Source organism: Bacillus rossius, chromosome 1 (assembly GCF_032445375.1).
Source record: "Bacillus rossius redtenbacheri isolate Brsri chromosome 1, Brsri_v3, whole genome shotgun sequence".
NCBI classification, from domain to species: Eukaryota; Metazoa; Arthropoda; class Insecta; order Phasmatodea; family Bacillidae; genus Bacillus; species Bacillus rossius.
The window spans coordinates 25,062,737-25,077,726 of record NC_086330.1 but is presented as its reverse complement, the minus strand read 5'-3'; the positions used below and the strand labels follow the sequence as shown (position 1 = coordinate 25,077,726).

The 14,990-nt window shown below is 38.3% G+C and overlaps 1 protein-coding gene across 6 annotated transcripts in view; it reads left to right on the top strand.

Annotated features, from left to right (window-relative positions):
• LOC134533300 (cyclin-dependent kinase 14) overlaps positions 1-14,990 on the top strand; it is a 422,243-nt gene that overhangs the window by 71,576 nt on the left and 335,677 nt on the right. For all 6 annotated transcript variants that reach the window (XM_063370778.1, XM_063370786.1, XM_063370794.1 and 3 more), the window contains one exon: positions 2,189-2,275. In XM_063370778.1, coding sequence (XP_063226848.1) covers positions 2,189-2,275 — 87 coding nt within the window. The remainder of the gene's footprint in view (positions 1-2,188; positions 2,276-14,990) is intronic.

The window sequence follows — 14,990 nt, the reverse complement described above, 5'->3', positions numbered from 1 at the left end:
ACTGTTAGTATTTATTTCAAAATGCGAGCACATTATACACTTCCAATGTCAACTTAAAACTCGCATTCTATGAATATGGGTGTACTGCATTAGAAATTCTGCCAGATGCTTTAAATAACAAATACTAAATGTAAAGTCACTATGTAAATTTGAATTTTTTTTTGCCATAGACATGTAACCACTTCACTGTACATAATCTTCTAATTATATTACAATTGGAGGAAAAATCAGCAACGTTAACCAAGAAGAACATTGACTGAGCACCGTTTGTGGATTGGAAATGTAAAATAGCCTACTTTGATCATTGCCGTTTTTTTTTTTAAAGAAGCGTGATTATAGTTCGAATACTATTTCTTGTTCTTTTGCAAGAAGCAAATGAAGTTAAAATTTTTAAGCTGTGGGAGACTTGCGAATGTGTTATTATTCTACATTCAACACATGTTGACTTTTAACTTACAGCTATTAAAACAGCCTTTAAAAATGAATATTATGAAGTGCCTTTAGAGTAGAATGCCTTTAAACTTTACAGTCCTGGTAGTAGTGTACAACTGAGAAGAAATCATTTATGTAGGAAGCAGGTTTTGACACCCACAGCCTATATTGTTTGTTAATGCAGGCTGAGTCAGAATTATAACTACAAACTTCGACTGCAAGTTCATCGCGAAAAAAAAAATACGTTGATAACATTTTACCACTTATTTTCTGAAGAGATTTTCAAGACTTGTATACGCCTTTGGACTCAGAGCTAAACAACTTGTTTATTGCAAACAACAAAGTATTTTAGGAAGAACACAGCATCTGGATTATCTTTAAACAAATTCCTACTATCACTTCCTAGTTTGTCGCTTTCGTAAAATGGTTTCATTTAAACGATTGAACGTTGTTATGCCCAATTATTTCAAATAAATAATTTTACGACAGCGACAAGTTTTGTGATGGTTGTATAACTATGCTTATCTGAACATAATACAGAGCTTGTTGCTCTTCTTAAATACTTACTCTATTATTTGCAATATATAAAAACTGTCAAACTTCAACTGCAATGGCGTGTACCAGTCTTGGGAAGTACTTTACATAATTTACACGTTTGTTTTTGTGTTAAAACTGCTGCCAAAGTTTGTTGATATGATTCTGACGCATTTTGTATAGGGACAGTTAGTTATAACTGTTATAAAATATGATTTAGAATTTTCTGTATACTGGACCTTTTCTGTTGGCATTACGTAAACCTGTTAAGTTGACCTCTCTTGGCTCATTCTTCTCAGTGCAGGATGCTCGAATGAGTTTCCTGTGGCCCGCTCCGTGGTAACACGACACGACCCCCTTGTCTGTGACTGCCCTTGTCTGTGACTGCCCTTGTCTGTGGCTGCCCTTGTCTGTGACTGCCCTTGTCTGTGACTGCCCTTGTCTGTGGCTGTCCTTGTCTGTGACTGCCCTTGTCTGTGACTGCCCTTGTCTGTGACTGCCCTTGTCTGTGACTGCTCTTGTGTGTGGCTGCCCTTGTCTGTGACTGCCCTTGTCTGTGACTGCCCTTGTCTGTGACTGCCCTTGTCTGTGACTGCCCTTGTCTGTGACTGCCCTTGTGTGTGGCTGCCCTTGTGTGTGGCTGCCCTTGTGTGTGGCTGCCCTTGTCTGTGGCTGCCCTTGTCTGTGGCTGCCCTTGTCTGTGGCTGCCCTTGTCTGTGGCTGTCCTTGTCTGTGACTGTCCTTGTCTGTGACTGCCCTTGTCTGTGACTGCCCTTGTCTGTGACTGCCCTTGTCTGTGACTGCCCTTGTGTGTGACTGCCATTGTCTGTGGCTGCCCTTGTGTGTGGCTGTCCTTGTCTGTGGCTGTCCTTGTCTGTGGCTGTCCTTGTGTGTGACTGACCTTGTCTGTGGCTGCCCTTGTCTGTGGCTGCCCTTGTCTGTGGCTGCCCTTGTCTGTGGCTGCCCTTGTCTGTGACTGCCCTTGTCTGTGACTGCCCTTGTCTGTGACTGCCCTTGTCTGTGACTGCCCTTGTGTGTGGCTGCCCTTGTGTGTGGCTGCCCTTGTCTGTGACTGCCCTTGTCTGTAGCTGCCCTTGTCAGTGGCTGCCCTTGTATGTGACTGCCCTTGTCTGTGGCTGCCCTTGTCTGTGACTGCCCTTGTGTGTGACTGCTCTTGTCTGTGACGCATATCGCGGGCATGACGTAGCTCCTCTTGTTGCAGGAGTCACGATGCGGGAGAAGAAGGGAGGCGCCCTCAGTCGAGTGCAGAAGCTGAAGAAACGGCTGAGCCACAGTTTCGGCAGACTATGTGAGTACACACTTATTTCTGTCTTGTCTGTCGCTTGCAGTTGACGATCTGTACAGTTTTGCCCTTGAATCATCTGTGAGATTCGTCTTCGTCTTTACAGTGTCTCGCTCATAGTTTGTTGCAGTACAATGAAAGTGGCGCCCGCTGTTGCCATATATGTACTTCCCGGCTTAATAACATTAAAAAATTAATTTTCTATAATAACATTGTTAATTATAATACGTTTTAATTATTTTAATTTTTTGGTGATTTTTCTAATATTATAAAATAGTGTCTATTGACAGCATTACAATTGAAATCATCCTGAAAAAAATTAAGAGCACGTATTTCAGTTACGTCTCCTAGACGTAAAAATCGAATATTATCAGATGCTGCTCTAGATTAAATACAAGAAAATGTGTTTACAGAATTCTCATTCCAAAATTACCTTTCAAAATTACAGTGTTTCGGATACCTACAAAAAAAAATGTTCAATTCTTAATAAAGTTATGTCTAAAACTTGTGTGCTCTATTGAGCATATCTGGCAACAGAGCACACCGAAACAAGGACAGCGCTAATGACAGAAATCGTGCACTGGAAAGAGAGAGTAAATGTCCATTAAAATACTCACAGCAAACTAAGGATGAGACACGCTATAGTTAGACACACCAGACATGTATCAACCTTTTAGGTCAGCGAGTTCTGTGTTGCTCGAGTCAAAGAGGAATATTGCGTTTAGTACAAGCGGCAACCAGTGAAAAGTTAACCACTCAGATTTTTTTTCAAGCCTAAATTAATCTAAACGTGTGCGGGAAGTTCCAGGTTAAGGGAGGACCTAAACGTGTCTCAGGCTTATTGCCTATACACCCTAACATGTTGGATTCAAACCATGCGGGAGAGATCACGTGCATATTGTGCTACTGGGGTTCATTGGCCAGCCGGCAGCGATTGGCGCCATGACTGACGCCCCTTTGGTCGCCCCAGCTTAAAGTTAGTTAATGTGAACCGGGTAAAACCTGCATAGACGCAGGGAAAACCCTGGGACGGGTCATGCGGGGATCAAATTACATGCATTAAAGCAAGCAGGTAACTACTGGACAAGGAGGAAAAGGTGCAGGTAAGAAGAGTTGGACTGGGCAGAAAATCAACCATGTGGGGTTGGGAACTTGGGCCTTTCTGGCCCACATTAATATTTGTTGCGCAATTCTGGTGTTGCAATACCAGCTGACTGTAACAAAATAAATGCATTACATACTTAATATTCCCTTCCCCCAGCGCTGGAGCCGCGGCTAGGCCAGCGGGGCAGCCTCGGTTCGGGCTATATATACAGTGGAAAAAGGCGGCAGGGCAAGCCTTGCAAGCGGGTAAACCCACTGACTCGCCGGCAGCTAAGGCCTGGCTCGGCGTTGGGCGGTCGAGCCAGTAAACCGTCCTCGAACTGCGGGCGCGCGGGCTTCCAGACAGCCCGGCGATGCTCTAATGCCATCTTCCTTCTTTTCAGTCCGGGACGCACCACAACGCCGAAATACCACAACGCCGAAATACAACGCCGAAATACCACAACGCTGAACGTACAATAACGCCGAATACCATAACGCCGAATGTCAAATTGACCACAACGCCGACACGCTAGAAAATTGCTGTGTACCACAACGCCGAATTACCACAACGCCGATATACACTAACGCCGAAAAATGTCATTGCAGGACTGTTACAAAGGTTAGGTGATTAGGTTAGACTAGGTTAGGTTAGACTAGGTTAGGTTAGGTTCGGCTAGGATAGGCTAGGCTAAGTTAGGTTAGGTTATATTACGCTAGGTTAGGTTAGGTTAGGTAAGGTTAGGTTTGATTGTGGTATTTCGGCGTTAAGGTACATTTAAGAAACACACAAATTCATTCAGTTGTTATTTCGGCGTTGTGGTACACAGCAGTTTTCTAGCTGTCGGCGTTGTGGTCAATTTTGACATTCGGCGTTATGGTATTCAGCGTTATTGTACGTTCGGTGTTGTGATATTTCGGCGTTGTGGTAACGACCCTTTTCAGTCAACAACTGTATACCTTCTGTGCCAGGGAGGGGGAGTGTTGCGACTGCCTCGAGTCCCCCAAATCCCCGAGTCGCTTAAAGCTACCGTTGCCAGGCCGTACAGTGGCCCGGCTGAGGGCCCCAGCTGTCTTCCTTCCGAGTTCCGACGCTGTTCGGTTCCGTTGCGCGCATCTTATCTGCTTGGTCCTAAGATATCTGCTCGGAAAGAAAGTCTCGAACTTCAGTTGCCAAAGAGTTGAGACACAGAATTCAAGATGTTATTGCTTCCCATTACTCCGAAATTATTAACCGAAGTGTGGGCAGAATTGCACTTTTGATTGGATGTGTGCCGTATTACTAAACGTGTACATGTTGAACATTATTAAGAAAAACTATGTTATTTTACCGTCAATTTGGCGTATGATTTGTTATAAATATTTTTAATTAAACTGTTTTAATATACCATTGAAACTGGGATATTCTTTAATTGTTATCCTGTATATTTTAGCTTAAGTTCGAGCTCAAGATGTGGGTTTCATCCTTTTCCACTGGAAAAAAAAAATGTTTGTGTGCATTATTCAGTCTTAACGTTCATTGTACTGAGACTTAATTTACAGACACACTGTCGGTGTTAATTTATTTGCATCCCAACTTGTCCCAGTGAATAACTTATCCTAACTTATCTAGTTCAAGGCTAAAGTCAGATTTTTAAGTACAGCAGTGTTGCACATAAATGCTTAAGCACGTGCTTATATAAAGAAAACAGTTATAAGTATTTCAGCCTGTTTGAAATTACATAATGATAGAAAATGAGCTTTATTATCTCATAAAACACTGCTTGGAGCATTCCCATTCTGATGCTAACAGAGAAACTGCAGCAATATTGTATGTTACATGGAACATTATACCTAATAGAAGCAATCAAAAGAGAATCTTCGTTGGCGGCTAACTGGCTTGCTGCTTGTGCTTACTTAGGCGGTAGTGGGTTCCGATATCATTGTCATGAACCGCCAGGACTGTCGGTTCATTGCGAAGTTTCCAAAGGTTCTTTGTTCAGCGCCCAAGCGTGCAAAAGAAAGTTTAGCTCAAACCTGTTTATGAAACGAGATCACGCTCGAACTCTTTAATGTTTGCAACTGGCCATTACTTGGCAGTTTTCAAGCAGATGATAAGTTGTTTTGACGATCACGAAAAACAGTTGCCAAATGAACGCAGAGTGCTTCGCCGCGCGATAAGCGCGATAAGGTCTGGCGGGCGGTAGGTGTGTCCCTGCTCTTCATCTTGTTTTGTGGTCGGCGGCGCGCGATCGCGGGTCTGGCGCGATGTGTTCCAGAGCCGGACCGGACAGGCGACATATACCTGCGAGCTCTTGGCACGACGCCGCGAGGGGCAGCTCCTATAAAGCTACCCGCGTGCATTACGCAACTGGAAAGACGCGTGATACAATCTGGATACCAGCAATACCTCCGCATTCGATTGTTGCGGTGCCATTCACGCTGCTTGTGTGTTGTTGCGTGTGTGAATTGTGGAGTTTTGATAGTGCCTATTGTTATGTGAGGGTTGTTAAATTATGCAGTTTGAATGTTTTACCACAAATTTTGAGATGACGAAACAGTATTGGAAATGTAATAGAATGTGTTCTGGGATTACAATTACAGATAATGGTGCCCTAAAGTAAATATAAATACCCAGGTAATGATTTTATTACAGACCTTGATATCTTAATATTTTATAGTTCTGTGATGATTCATGATGGTTTTTTTAAATTTGGATAGGGATAAGTGGAGGTGATGGCATATAGGTCCGCAAACATAAATTAAGGGCTTAACCTTTGGTCCCGCGCAAGGGTGCTTCAAAAATAATTCAGTGCGCCGCACAGTGGGGCAAATGACTGATTTTCCTGGACAAAACAAAACAAACCCTTGAAATTGTATATGCTGGTGCTATGAAATGTCCAGGGAAACTAAAACCACAGGAAACGGAACCATTTGCTCCGCCTGCCTCCAGAGTGGTTCGATTATGCGGATTCCATATTTTTGCCTTTAAAACGTTGCAAAAGTACCACGTTCCCACACTCGTTAGCGTACTGAATTCTGATTGTGTATTTTATTATCTAATTTGGTGACAGGGATTTGGTAAAAAGTTATAATAAATTGAATTACCCGAGGACAGAGGTTTTGTCCAAGAAAATAGGTCATTTGCCCCTCTGTGCGACGGGTGGAAAAACGCGGCAAACCGTTGATTGCATCTCCACGTTAATTTCAGAATGCCTCTTCTTCACTTATGGTTAAATGCCAGTCAGTCAATGTATTTTCACGTATTGAAAAACGCTCATTCATATATCTTTATCTCGGAGGTAAAGAAAACCGTGTCCATTTTTTTTTATGAAATATAGTTGGCACCATGTCCATTATGTCCGAAGTGTAAATTTTACATTCAAAAGGCCTACATCAAATGAAAACATTAAACCATTATCCTGAAAATGTTTTTTTTTGCCCAATAAAAAAGTTTAATAATAACTGTTGAAAAATTATGCCTGTTACTAGCGAAGAAAGCTGTAAATAAAGTTGAAACAAATGAAAAATTACTCTCCTGAAATTGTTACAATTAGTGTGACATGGTGTACTGGATGGATGTATAGCTATATGCAGTGTGTCTCGGTTCTTCACACTCTGTTGAATCAGGCGGTGCGTCAACTGCCCTGTGCAGAGCGTGATAATGAAATGAGGGTTGAATGAGGGCGGGGAATGGGGTGGTACCGTGCGGGGGAGGAGGGGCAGGCGCGCAGACGTGGCGTGATGACACACCTGGGTGACAGTGGAGGGCGTATCCCCCGTCACAGCCCAAGGTCCGCGCCGCTCCGTCAGAGACCCCGCCTGCCCGGAGAGCAGAGCTCCACGAGACGTCCGAGTGCTGCAAGTTTACAAAAAATTGGTTGTCTGTAAAGTCGGTTTACGGACGATAGTTTAACGTGACAACGTCATAACAAAACATTGATGAAATGATTGCATACTTTTATGAATAAAATTGAATCATTTTTATTGAATTATCACTATTTTATATGGATACAAAGAAGGAGTGAAATGAAATCTACAATTTAATTGATAAATTAATTTTTTTATTTGCACTCATTAATTCAAATATGTTTATTACTTTAACGAAAAGATTATTTTAACTATAACTTTTATACATGTTGGCTTTGTTATTTCTTCCAATATGTGTTATTCTGTTAAGGATAGGACACAGCGTAACGGGACAATGTGCGTTACGGGACACTTTTTCGTGCGTGCAGCCGGCGTTCACCGATTTATTAGACGTCACGTCAAAAAACCATTCAAGAACACGATGAGTGCCGATGGGCAGTTCTGTTTGCGTATTTAGTCCTTTAACTGGTTTTTCAGGCGAGCGAATAAGGCCAAAACGCGTTTTATTTTTTCATAACGATTTTTAGAAATGGAACGTCCGGTATAGAGTCATAACGCACTTCAAACTTTTAAAAAAAATTCTTGCAAATGTAAGTTTACATGTGCGCTGCAAGTGTAGTGATAGTTGAGACAAAATTATTATTTTATGCAGGTTTCTGTACAGAAGGAAAGTAAACAAAAAAATATCATTTTATCTAGAAGTCATATTCTTCTATACTTAAAGTTAACAATACCTAGGCACTGTCCTTGCTTGATCAATACCTGACAACCTCATATTGAGCGTAATACCATTGAATATATATAACGTACATTATATATATTCAATGGTAATACTAGGCGTAGACTTTTTTTCTCAATAGAAGTGGTCTTTTAGTGGCTTTCAAAAAAGCCGATATTTCATTGCGATAAGAATATTGGTTATTCTTTTCTTATCGGTTTGTACTTCACCTGAGATACTAACAGTTCGAGGGTTTGATATGAGGTATAACAATAAAGTCGGGATGAGTGCAAACTGATAACGCAGTTCCCGTGCGCTGTGAAGATAACATTCAGGTTCCTACTGGGCTTATTATTACTGATATTACAAATTCACTGATACTGTTTTTGTGAGAAAATATTGATTCAATAAATTTTAGTTTACGAGTAATTTTAGTTTTTGTATATATAATTTGTCTGTGTAGTCTATAAAAACATACTCTCCCTCTAAAAAAAGTTCGTGTAGCTTTCCTAAACATTTAATGTAAGTGTCTAACCTATACAAGTGAGGGAATCCGTAACATAGAGGTGTAAGTCAAACATTTTGTAGATTTGATTTTGCCATGCCAAATAATAACATGAACGTTTCAGATGTCAAATATGTAGCCAACTCAAAGCTGCAAAATTTTTGACTGAACATCACTATGTCCCGTAGCCCCACCCAACCAAGTCTCACATTTTTTAACGAAAAAGACAAACGCATAGAAAATGTATAATCTTCGAATGGTAAGTGTCCCATGCAATTATTTGAGTGAAGAGATTAACTTTCACGAGGAATAAATGTTCAGGAGGTTTACCAAAAAAAATTTTACTGTGTAACTCAAGAGTTAAACTTATCAGGTAACAGGCCGTGAGAAATATTCCGCCTTGTTTAAACGTTGAATGCGTGTGAAATCAAGAGTCCTCGACCTTTTTAGGTCACGAGTGCGTGTGTTGACCTCCGTAGCCAAGGTCGTTTAAAAAAAGCGTTGGCTTTTCATGCGAACATGCTTACTTTTTTTTTTAACGAGGGCGAGAAAATAAAACGCGACACGCCTGTGTCATATAACTAGAAGATACCTTCTGTGTTCTGTGGATGATTTTTTTTTGAAGGAATGTAGTAACCTTCGAACCACGATTTATACTATAAAGTTATTAAGTTGAAAAATCTATAAAACTACTAAGTTGTAAGGCGCTTAAGGCGCCCGTTGAAAAAGATGAATATAACAATTAAAAATACACGAAATATTTACAAAAATTTCAATTTATTTTAATATTATTTCTGATATATATTGTTAAAAAGTATTTGACACAAAAATTTTTTTAATGACATACCTCTTGAAAAACTACATTGCGTGTGAATATTCTCATTCGATAATCTTTAATGAATTATAACGACATACACACGTAATAAAAATTGATTTTCAGCGCTAAATGGAATTTATACTTAATTCGCGACGATAATTATTCAAATTAGAAAAGTAAAATAATGATTAATATCTCAAAAATTAAATACAAAAAAATAAAAGCTCTTATTTAACTTATAACGCCATCTTTCGGTGAAAAATTCAAATGCACTTGTTAAAGGATATAAAAGAATATGAAAGTGTTGCTACGTGTAAAACAGTGAGTGCGGCGGGTAGCAGTCACTAGGCCGAAAGTCATTTGGCCGAAATTTCGGCCTAGTGCCTGTCGGCCTACTGCCTGTCGGCCTACTGCCTTTCGGCCAAGTGCCTGTCGGCCTAGTGCCTTTCGGCCTAGTGCCTTTCGGCCTAGTGATTTTCGGCCTACTGCCGCGGCCCCAGTGCGGCTACCTGCAGAGTGCCGGCCTCGGATCCCTGGTGGGCGACTTCCCGCCTCACTCTGTCATTCTGCAGCGTTACGCGATCATTAAGAGGCCGTGTCACAAATTTGCGCTCCTATCTATATCAATGTTATTTTAAAAGGCAGTTTTTCTCAAAGTCTATAAGAGGTAGGGGCCAGAAATTTTGCCTACTGAAAGTATACAATACATTTAACATAACCGCTTTTTTCAAATTTAGTTATCATATCATATATTATTTCTGTGATGAAAAAAATATAATCAATATTTTGATTTGTCCAGATACAGTGGAATTTTGCTTATATTTATAATTATTTAGCAAAAACTGAAAAGGCCATTGAAATGTATTGTACATTACCTTCCGATCAGTGTCTTCATGATCATGATGGGTTTAAAAACCTGGTTGTAATCAAGTCTTTAACTATTTCATGACAACATTTATACTTAATAATTTGGAGATAGGCCTTTTCTATCCTAAGCCCCTGAGCTTTCACTATCTGGTCTGGCGACCGACCTGACACTCTTCAACCACCCCAAGGGTCTCCGATTGCACATCCGATAAAAAAAAAGCTGTTCGTTCATTTGTTTTTGTGTCACAGACTTCACACATTTATGCCAAGGGAATATTCCGCTGATGTGACGCCATACGAATGTATTATTCGCGACCATACAACTTTTTTGTTTGTCATCGGGAAGAAATGTTCATTTTGAATTGAGCATTTTTAAATGTCAGCGTAGAATATGATTATCTGCCCATTTTGTTTCTTTCCATAATAATGAGTAAAGTTAACATTGTCATAGACATTTTATTATATTCGTTTGCCGTCCAAGTAAAACTGTCACTATATCGCACGTAATTATATATTTTACTAATTTGTTAGTTGTCATTTTATTTAAGTTACAAATAACAGTAATCAAAAACTATTACTTAATAGTCCAGAAAAGAGATTGAGTTATTATTCATTTAATAGGGGTTTAAAATATGGTACTACATACATATTATATATATTATACATATTATATATATTATACATATATTATCTTGTTGTCTTCTTTGTAACTTTACTGGAAGAATGGCATTTGGTATGTATGTTAACTCACAATGAAAATACTTCAGAAGTACTCAACAGTGAACAACCTAGGCCCTATACTAATTTCATTATGTTCATGGAAATATAATTAAAATTACAAATAATGAACTGTATGTGTTTCACGTAGAGATATCGTACGAACTGTATGTGGTACAGACCAACATTTGCTAAGGCTCTGAAAATACTTAATTTCAGTTAATGTGTGGAGAATATTAAAAGTTAGAAATAATGATATATATAAAACAATGCAAAGTTATCAGCATAAAAATAGAAGTTATTTTTACGTAGCGCCTATTGGAATGAATATTTTGTGTTGAATTATGTGGCATGATTAATATTCTCTTATGGTATGTGTGTTTTGTTAAAATCTTATAAAACATAACTTACTGTTGAAGGATTTTCATTTTTTTTGTTATGATCTTATTTAAACAAGTTTTAATTATATTACACATGTCTATTTTAAAATCATTTTAATGTATACTTATAGAATTGTAATAGGCTTTATAAGGACTCTCAAAATGCATGTGAGTATCTATAATTATCTACATCACCATTATGGCCGTTTCACAAGATCAAATATTTATTGAATTCAATCAGTTGCATTCATTGTACATGATTTTCAATTTGTACATTGAATTCGATACAAATTGAAGATGTTATTCAACTAAGCTTATTAACTTATAAGTATTTTGTTTGTCCAGTACATAAAAGTAAAAGATTCTTTATTATTTAAATAATGAGCATCTATAAGCAATAACGTTTTCTAAATATTTACATAAACATAATGAAATCTAATTTTTCAATACTTTATATCTACGATCACATCAACGGCAGTATTATGTAATCAATGAGGTAATGAAATATCTTTAAAAGATATTTTCTCCTCTGTAAAGTAAATTTGTGATACAGCCCTCTTAATGTTAGTCTAGTGAGTTATTTCGTCTTCTAATATGCTACAGCAATATATAAAACTAAGTTTTGTTAGTGTTTTAGTCTTTTGTAATGTTAAAGTGTAATGTAATCAATTCATTTTTTTTTGTGAATTCTTATTCATAAAGATACATATCATAATAAGATAAATAGTAATATTTGTAAATTTAGATTCTTTGAAACAACATCGATAAGAGGTTCTCCTACCTCTGTTAAACTGTATGATGGTGCATTGTAAAAAAATTAGGTAGTCTGACTTAAGTGAGATTGTATTTAGATTGTGTGTAATGCATATGCAATATCTAAGCATAAGAATTTATGTTATTATCCTTTTAAAACGTTACACTATGAATTTCGTATACTTTTTAATGTCAACTACCATTATTTTTCACGGAATATTACATCCAGATAAAGAATAATTACCACATGTTTGAAGATTAATTGTATTCCGATACATTTAAAGTATTAAAATTTTTAGATACGACTCATACTACAGTTGTAAATGTGAGATTTCTTGATTCTGAATCCCCGCATCCGCAATTTCCTAGTGAGCCGCCGGTCAGATTGTCATCCTCTCAGATTGTCGAGGAACCAGATACATTTTTCGTCGAGTAATCTGGCGGTATAGTAGCTTTATCACGCGCTGCGGTTACAGTTACTTCGGTTGAATAAGCCACTAAATCTCACTGTTAAAAGAGAGAACTTCTAGACCAGAATATTGGAAATAAAAATTTACTGACACGGCCTCTTAAGTCACTGATGAATGTAACTATATAGGATTATGCTATAGGACTGAGTCGTGACGATTACCAGTGCGTCATAATTGGCGTGGCTTGCGTGCTCTTTACTTTCTTTAAAAAGCGGCAGAAATTTATTCATTAAAACCTTTATCAGTTGTTGTGCATTAGTGCGGATAAGTACGGACCTAAAGGAATTTTAAGCGCACGCGAGTCTGTTAGTAGGCACTCTAGCCATATATGCCTTAGGCACGTCACATTTTATTCTTAACTATTTATTTGTTGGCCTACATAAACGCCTTTTGATTATTCATGGCGTTTGACTAGTTTATAAGTTGTGTTGAATTTAAATCAACAAAAAAATTTTGTACAGCACATTTGTACTTCCATTCTTATCCTAGCGACTTGAAGGCATGTAAACTTTGTCAACCACTCACCTATCGGATTTTTTTTATCATCCCCACTAGAAATGTAGTAACTAGGCATGTGTACGAAATTGAATGAATTGCGTATATAAGTAAGTATATGTAATATTATATGATAATCAATATCAAAACAAAACTTTTACTATTTTTTTTTAAAATTCAACTATTTATAGTCCATTCATTTCAATAACTTATAAACGAATAGTACGTATTAATATATTACACGTTCTATTATGCGTGCGCGCGCGCGGACACACACATATATATAGTAACGATCCTATTAGAAATTCTTCAGAATGATCAGTTGTCCCGTAAGACACCGTCACTTCTACGACAGAGTTCTGTACAACACCGTCACTTCTATGGCAGAGTTCTGGACCACAGCGTCACTTCTACGACAAGAGTCCTGTACAACACTGTACGCTTGTATACTTGTACGACAGAGACTTGCTTTCACAAAGCTGCTGCGGTAAAGTGGGTTGCCGTAATGTCTTTCCGCCGAGACAGCGGCACTGGTGCTGGAATCTGGCCAGTACAAGGTCACGCCGCGATGATGCAGCACGTACTGGCGGAGAGAGGTCGCAGCCTTGATGGAGCGCTCGGTGCAATCCCTCCAGCGAAAACCACAGCTTACTTATTATTTGCGAACCCTAAACACAACGTTAACATTCAAGTAAACTGCAGGGTCACTCCCCGAAGCTGTTACTCCCCCCACCCCTCTCTACAACTCTGTTAACTTTTTGATGGTTCTTCCTGTACACCAAATATACACAGAAAAAATAATCTGAATTTTCCTTTGCGAATTTTCACGAACCTTGTCTAGGAAACCTGGTGTATCATGAGTATAAGTAAAAATTATGGCACTGTAAGATAATGCTCCCATACATTGTACGTGACCGATAAATATAATGAACATGAAAGAGCATGTGCAGAATGGTTCTGCGCATCGTAAAAGTTATTTAAAATCACCCCCAAATTTTACTGTCCATGTAAATGGTTAAAAGGCGCTCGATTCGTAGTGTAATGGTCATCATGCTAGAGTAAGTACTACGGTAAAATGAGAAGGATCATATCTTGGCATTGGAAAATTTTCATCCTCAAGTATATCAACGGGAAGCTCTTTAATAATCCTCACGCATAAAACAATATATTTAAACATGCAGTGTGTTTTTTTTTTTTTTTAATTTTCAATCAGTACATTTACCTTACAGTCAAAGAATTATTCCCCTTCAGATTATTGAAATTTTTGTACATACGCCAGGTAATTTTTCCTTAACTGTAATGTAAAAAATGCTTTACAGTTGTCTGGTAATTTTCCAGTAAAGTAAATTAAATGTGCTTCCGTTACATTTAAGGGAATTTGACTAGAAATTAAAAATGCCACTGTCTACTAAGCATTTACGTAACTAAGTAACGCAAGTTTTAGCAGAATATTAATGTATTATCATCACACAAAAAATGAGGGTGGGAGAATAAGAGATAAGTATTTGATAACTAACATTTATAATGACCAGAAATGTATTTGTATTTGGTGCATCTAGTGCCCCTAATGTGCGTAAACGTTGTTCCATTCTGTAAGTTTTGTGAACTTACGTGCATTGTATTTCTATTTTTCTTGTGCATTTATGATATTTTTCGGCCATACATTTAAAAAATGCTTCGTTCTCAAAACACAGGGACATAGTTTATCCTTTTCTGGTTTTCTGAAAAGTTATTTTTTTTTGTAGAATGTTTGTGTTCATTCCGTGCACAACGCGCAATCATTTATACGTTGCAGCATTTCGACGCATCCTTGCAAGTGTGCCACTTAAAACGAGTTTATTATAGTCCATGTTATCGTCGTTGAAGGAAATGGAAGCGCAGGGAGTAGAAACAGAGATATGAACTACAGTTCCTTCCTGTTGACTCGCTGCAGTGGAAACGGGAGATAAAGTAGATTTCCGGCGCAACTAGTAAGTGTGTTCGTTAGTTCATTCAGTCGCGAAGCATAAAGCTGATTTTGTTGATACTTTTTAATTTTTGTTCTTAAACATTGAGTTTTACGGAGAA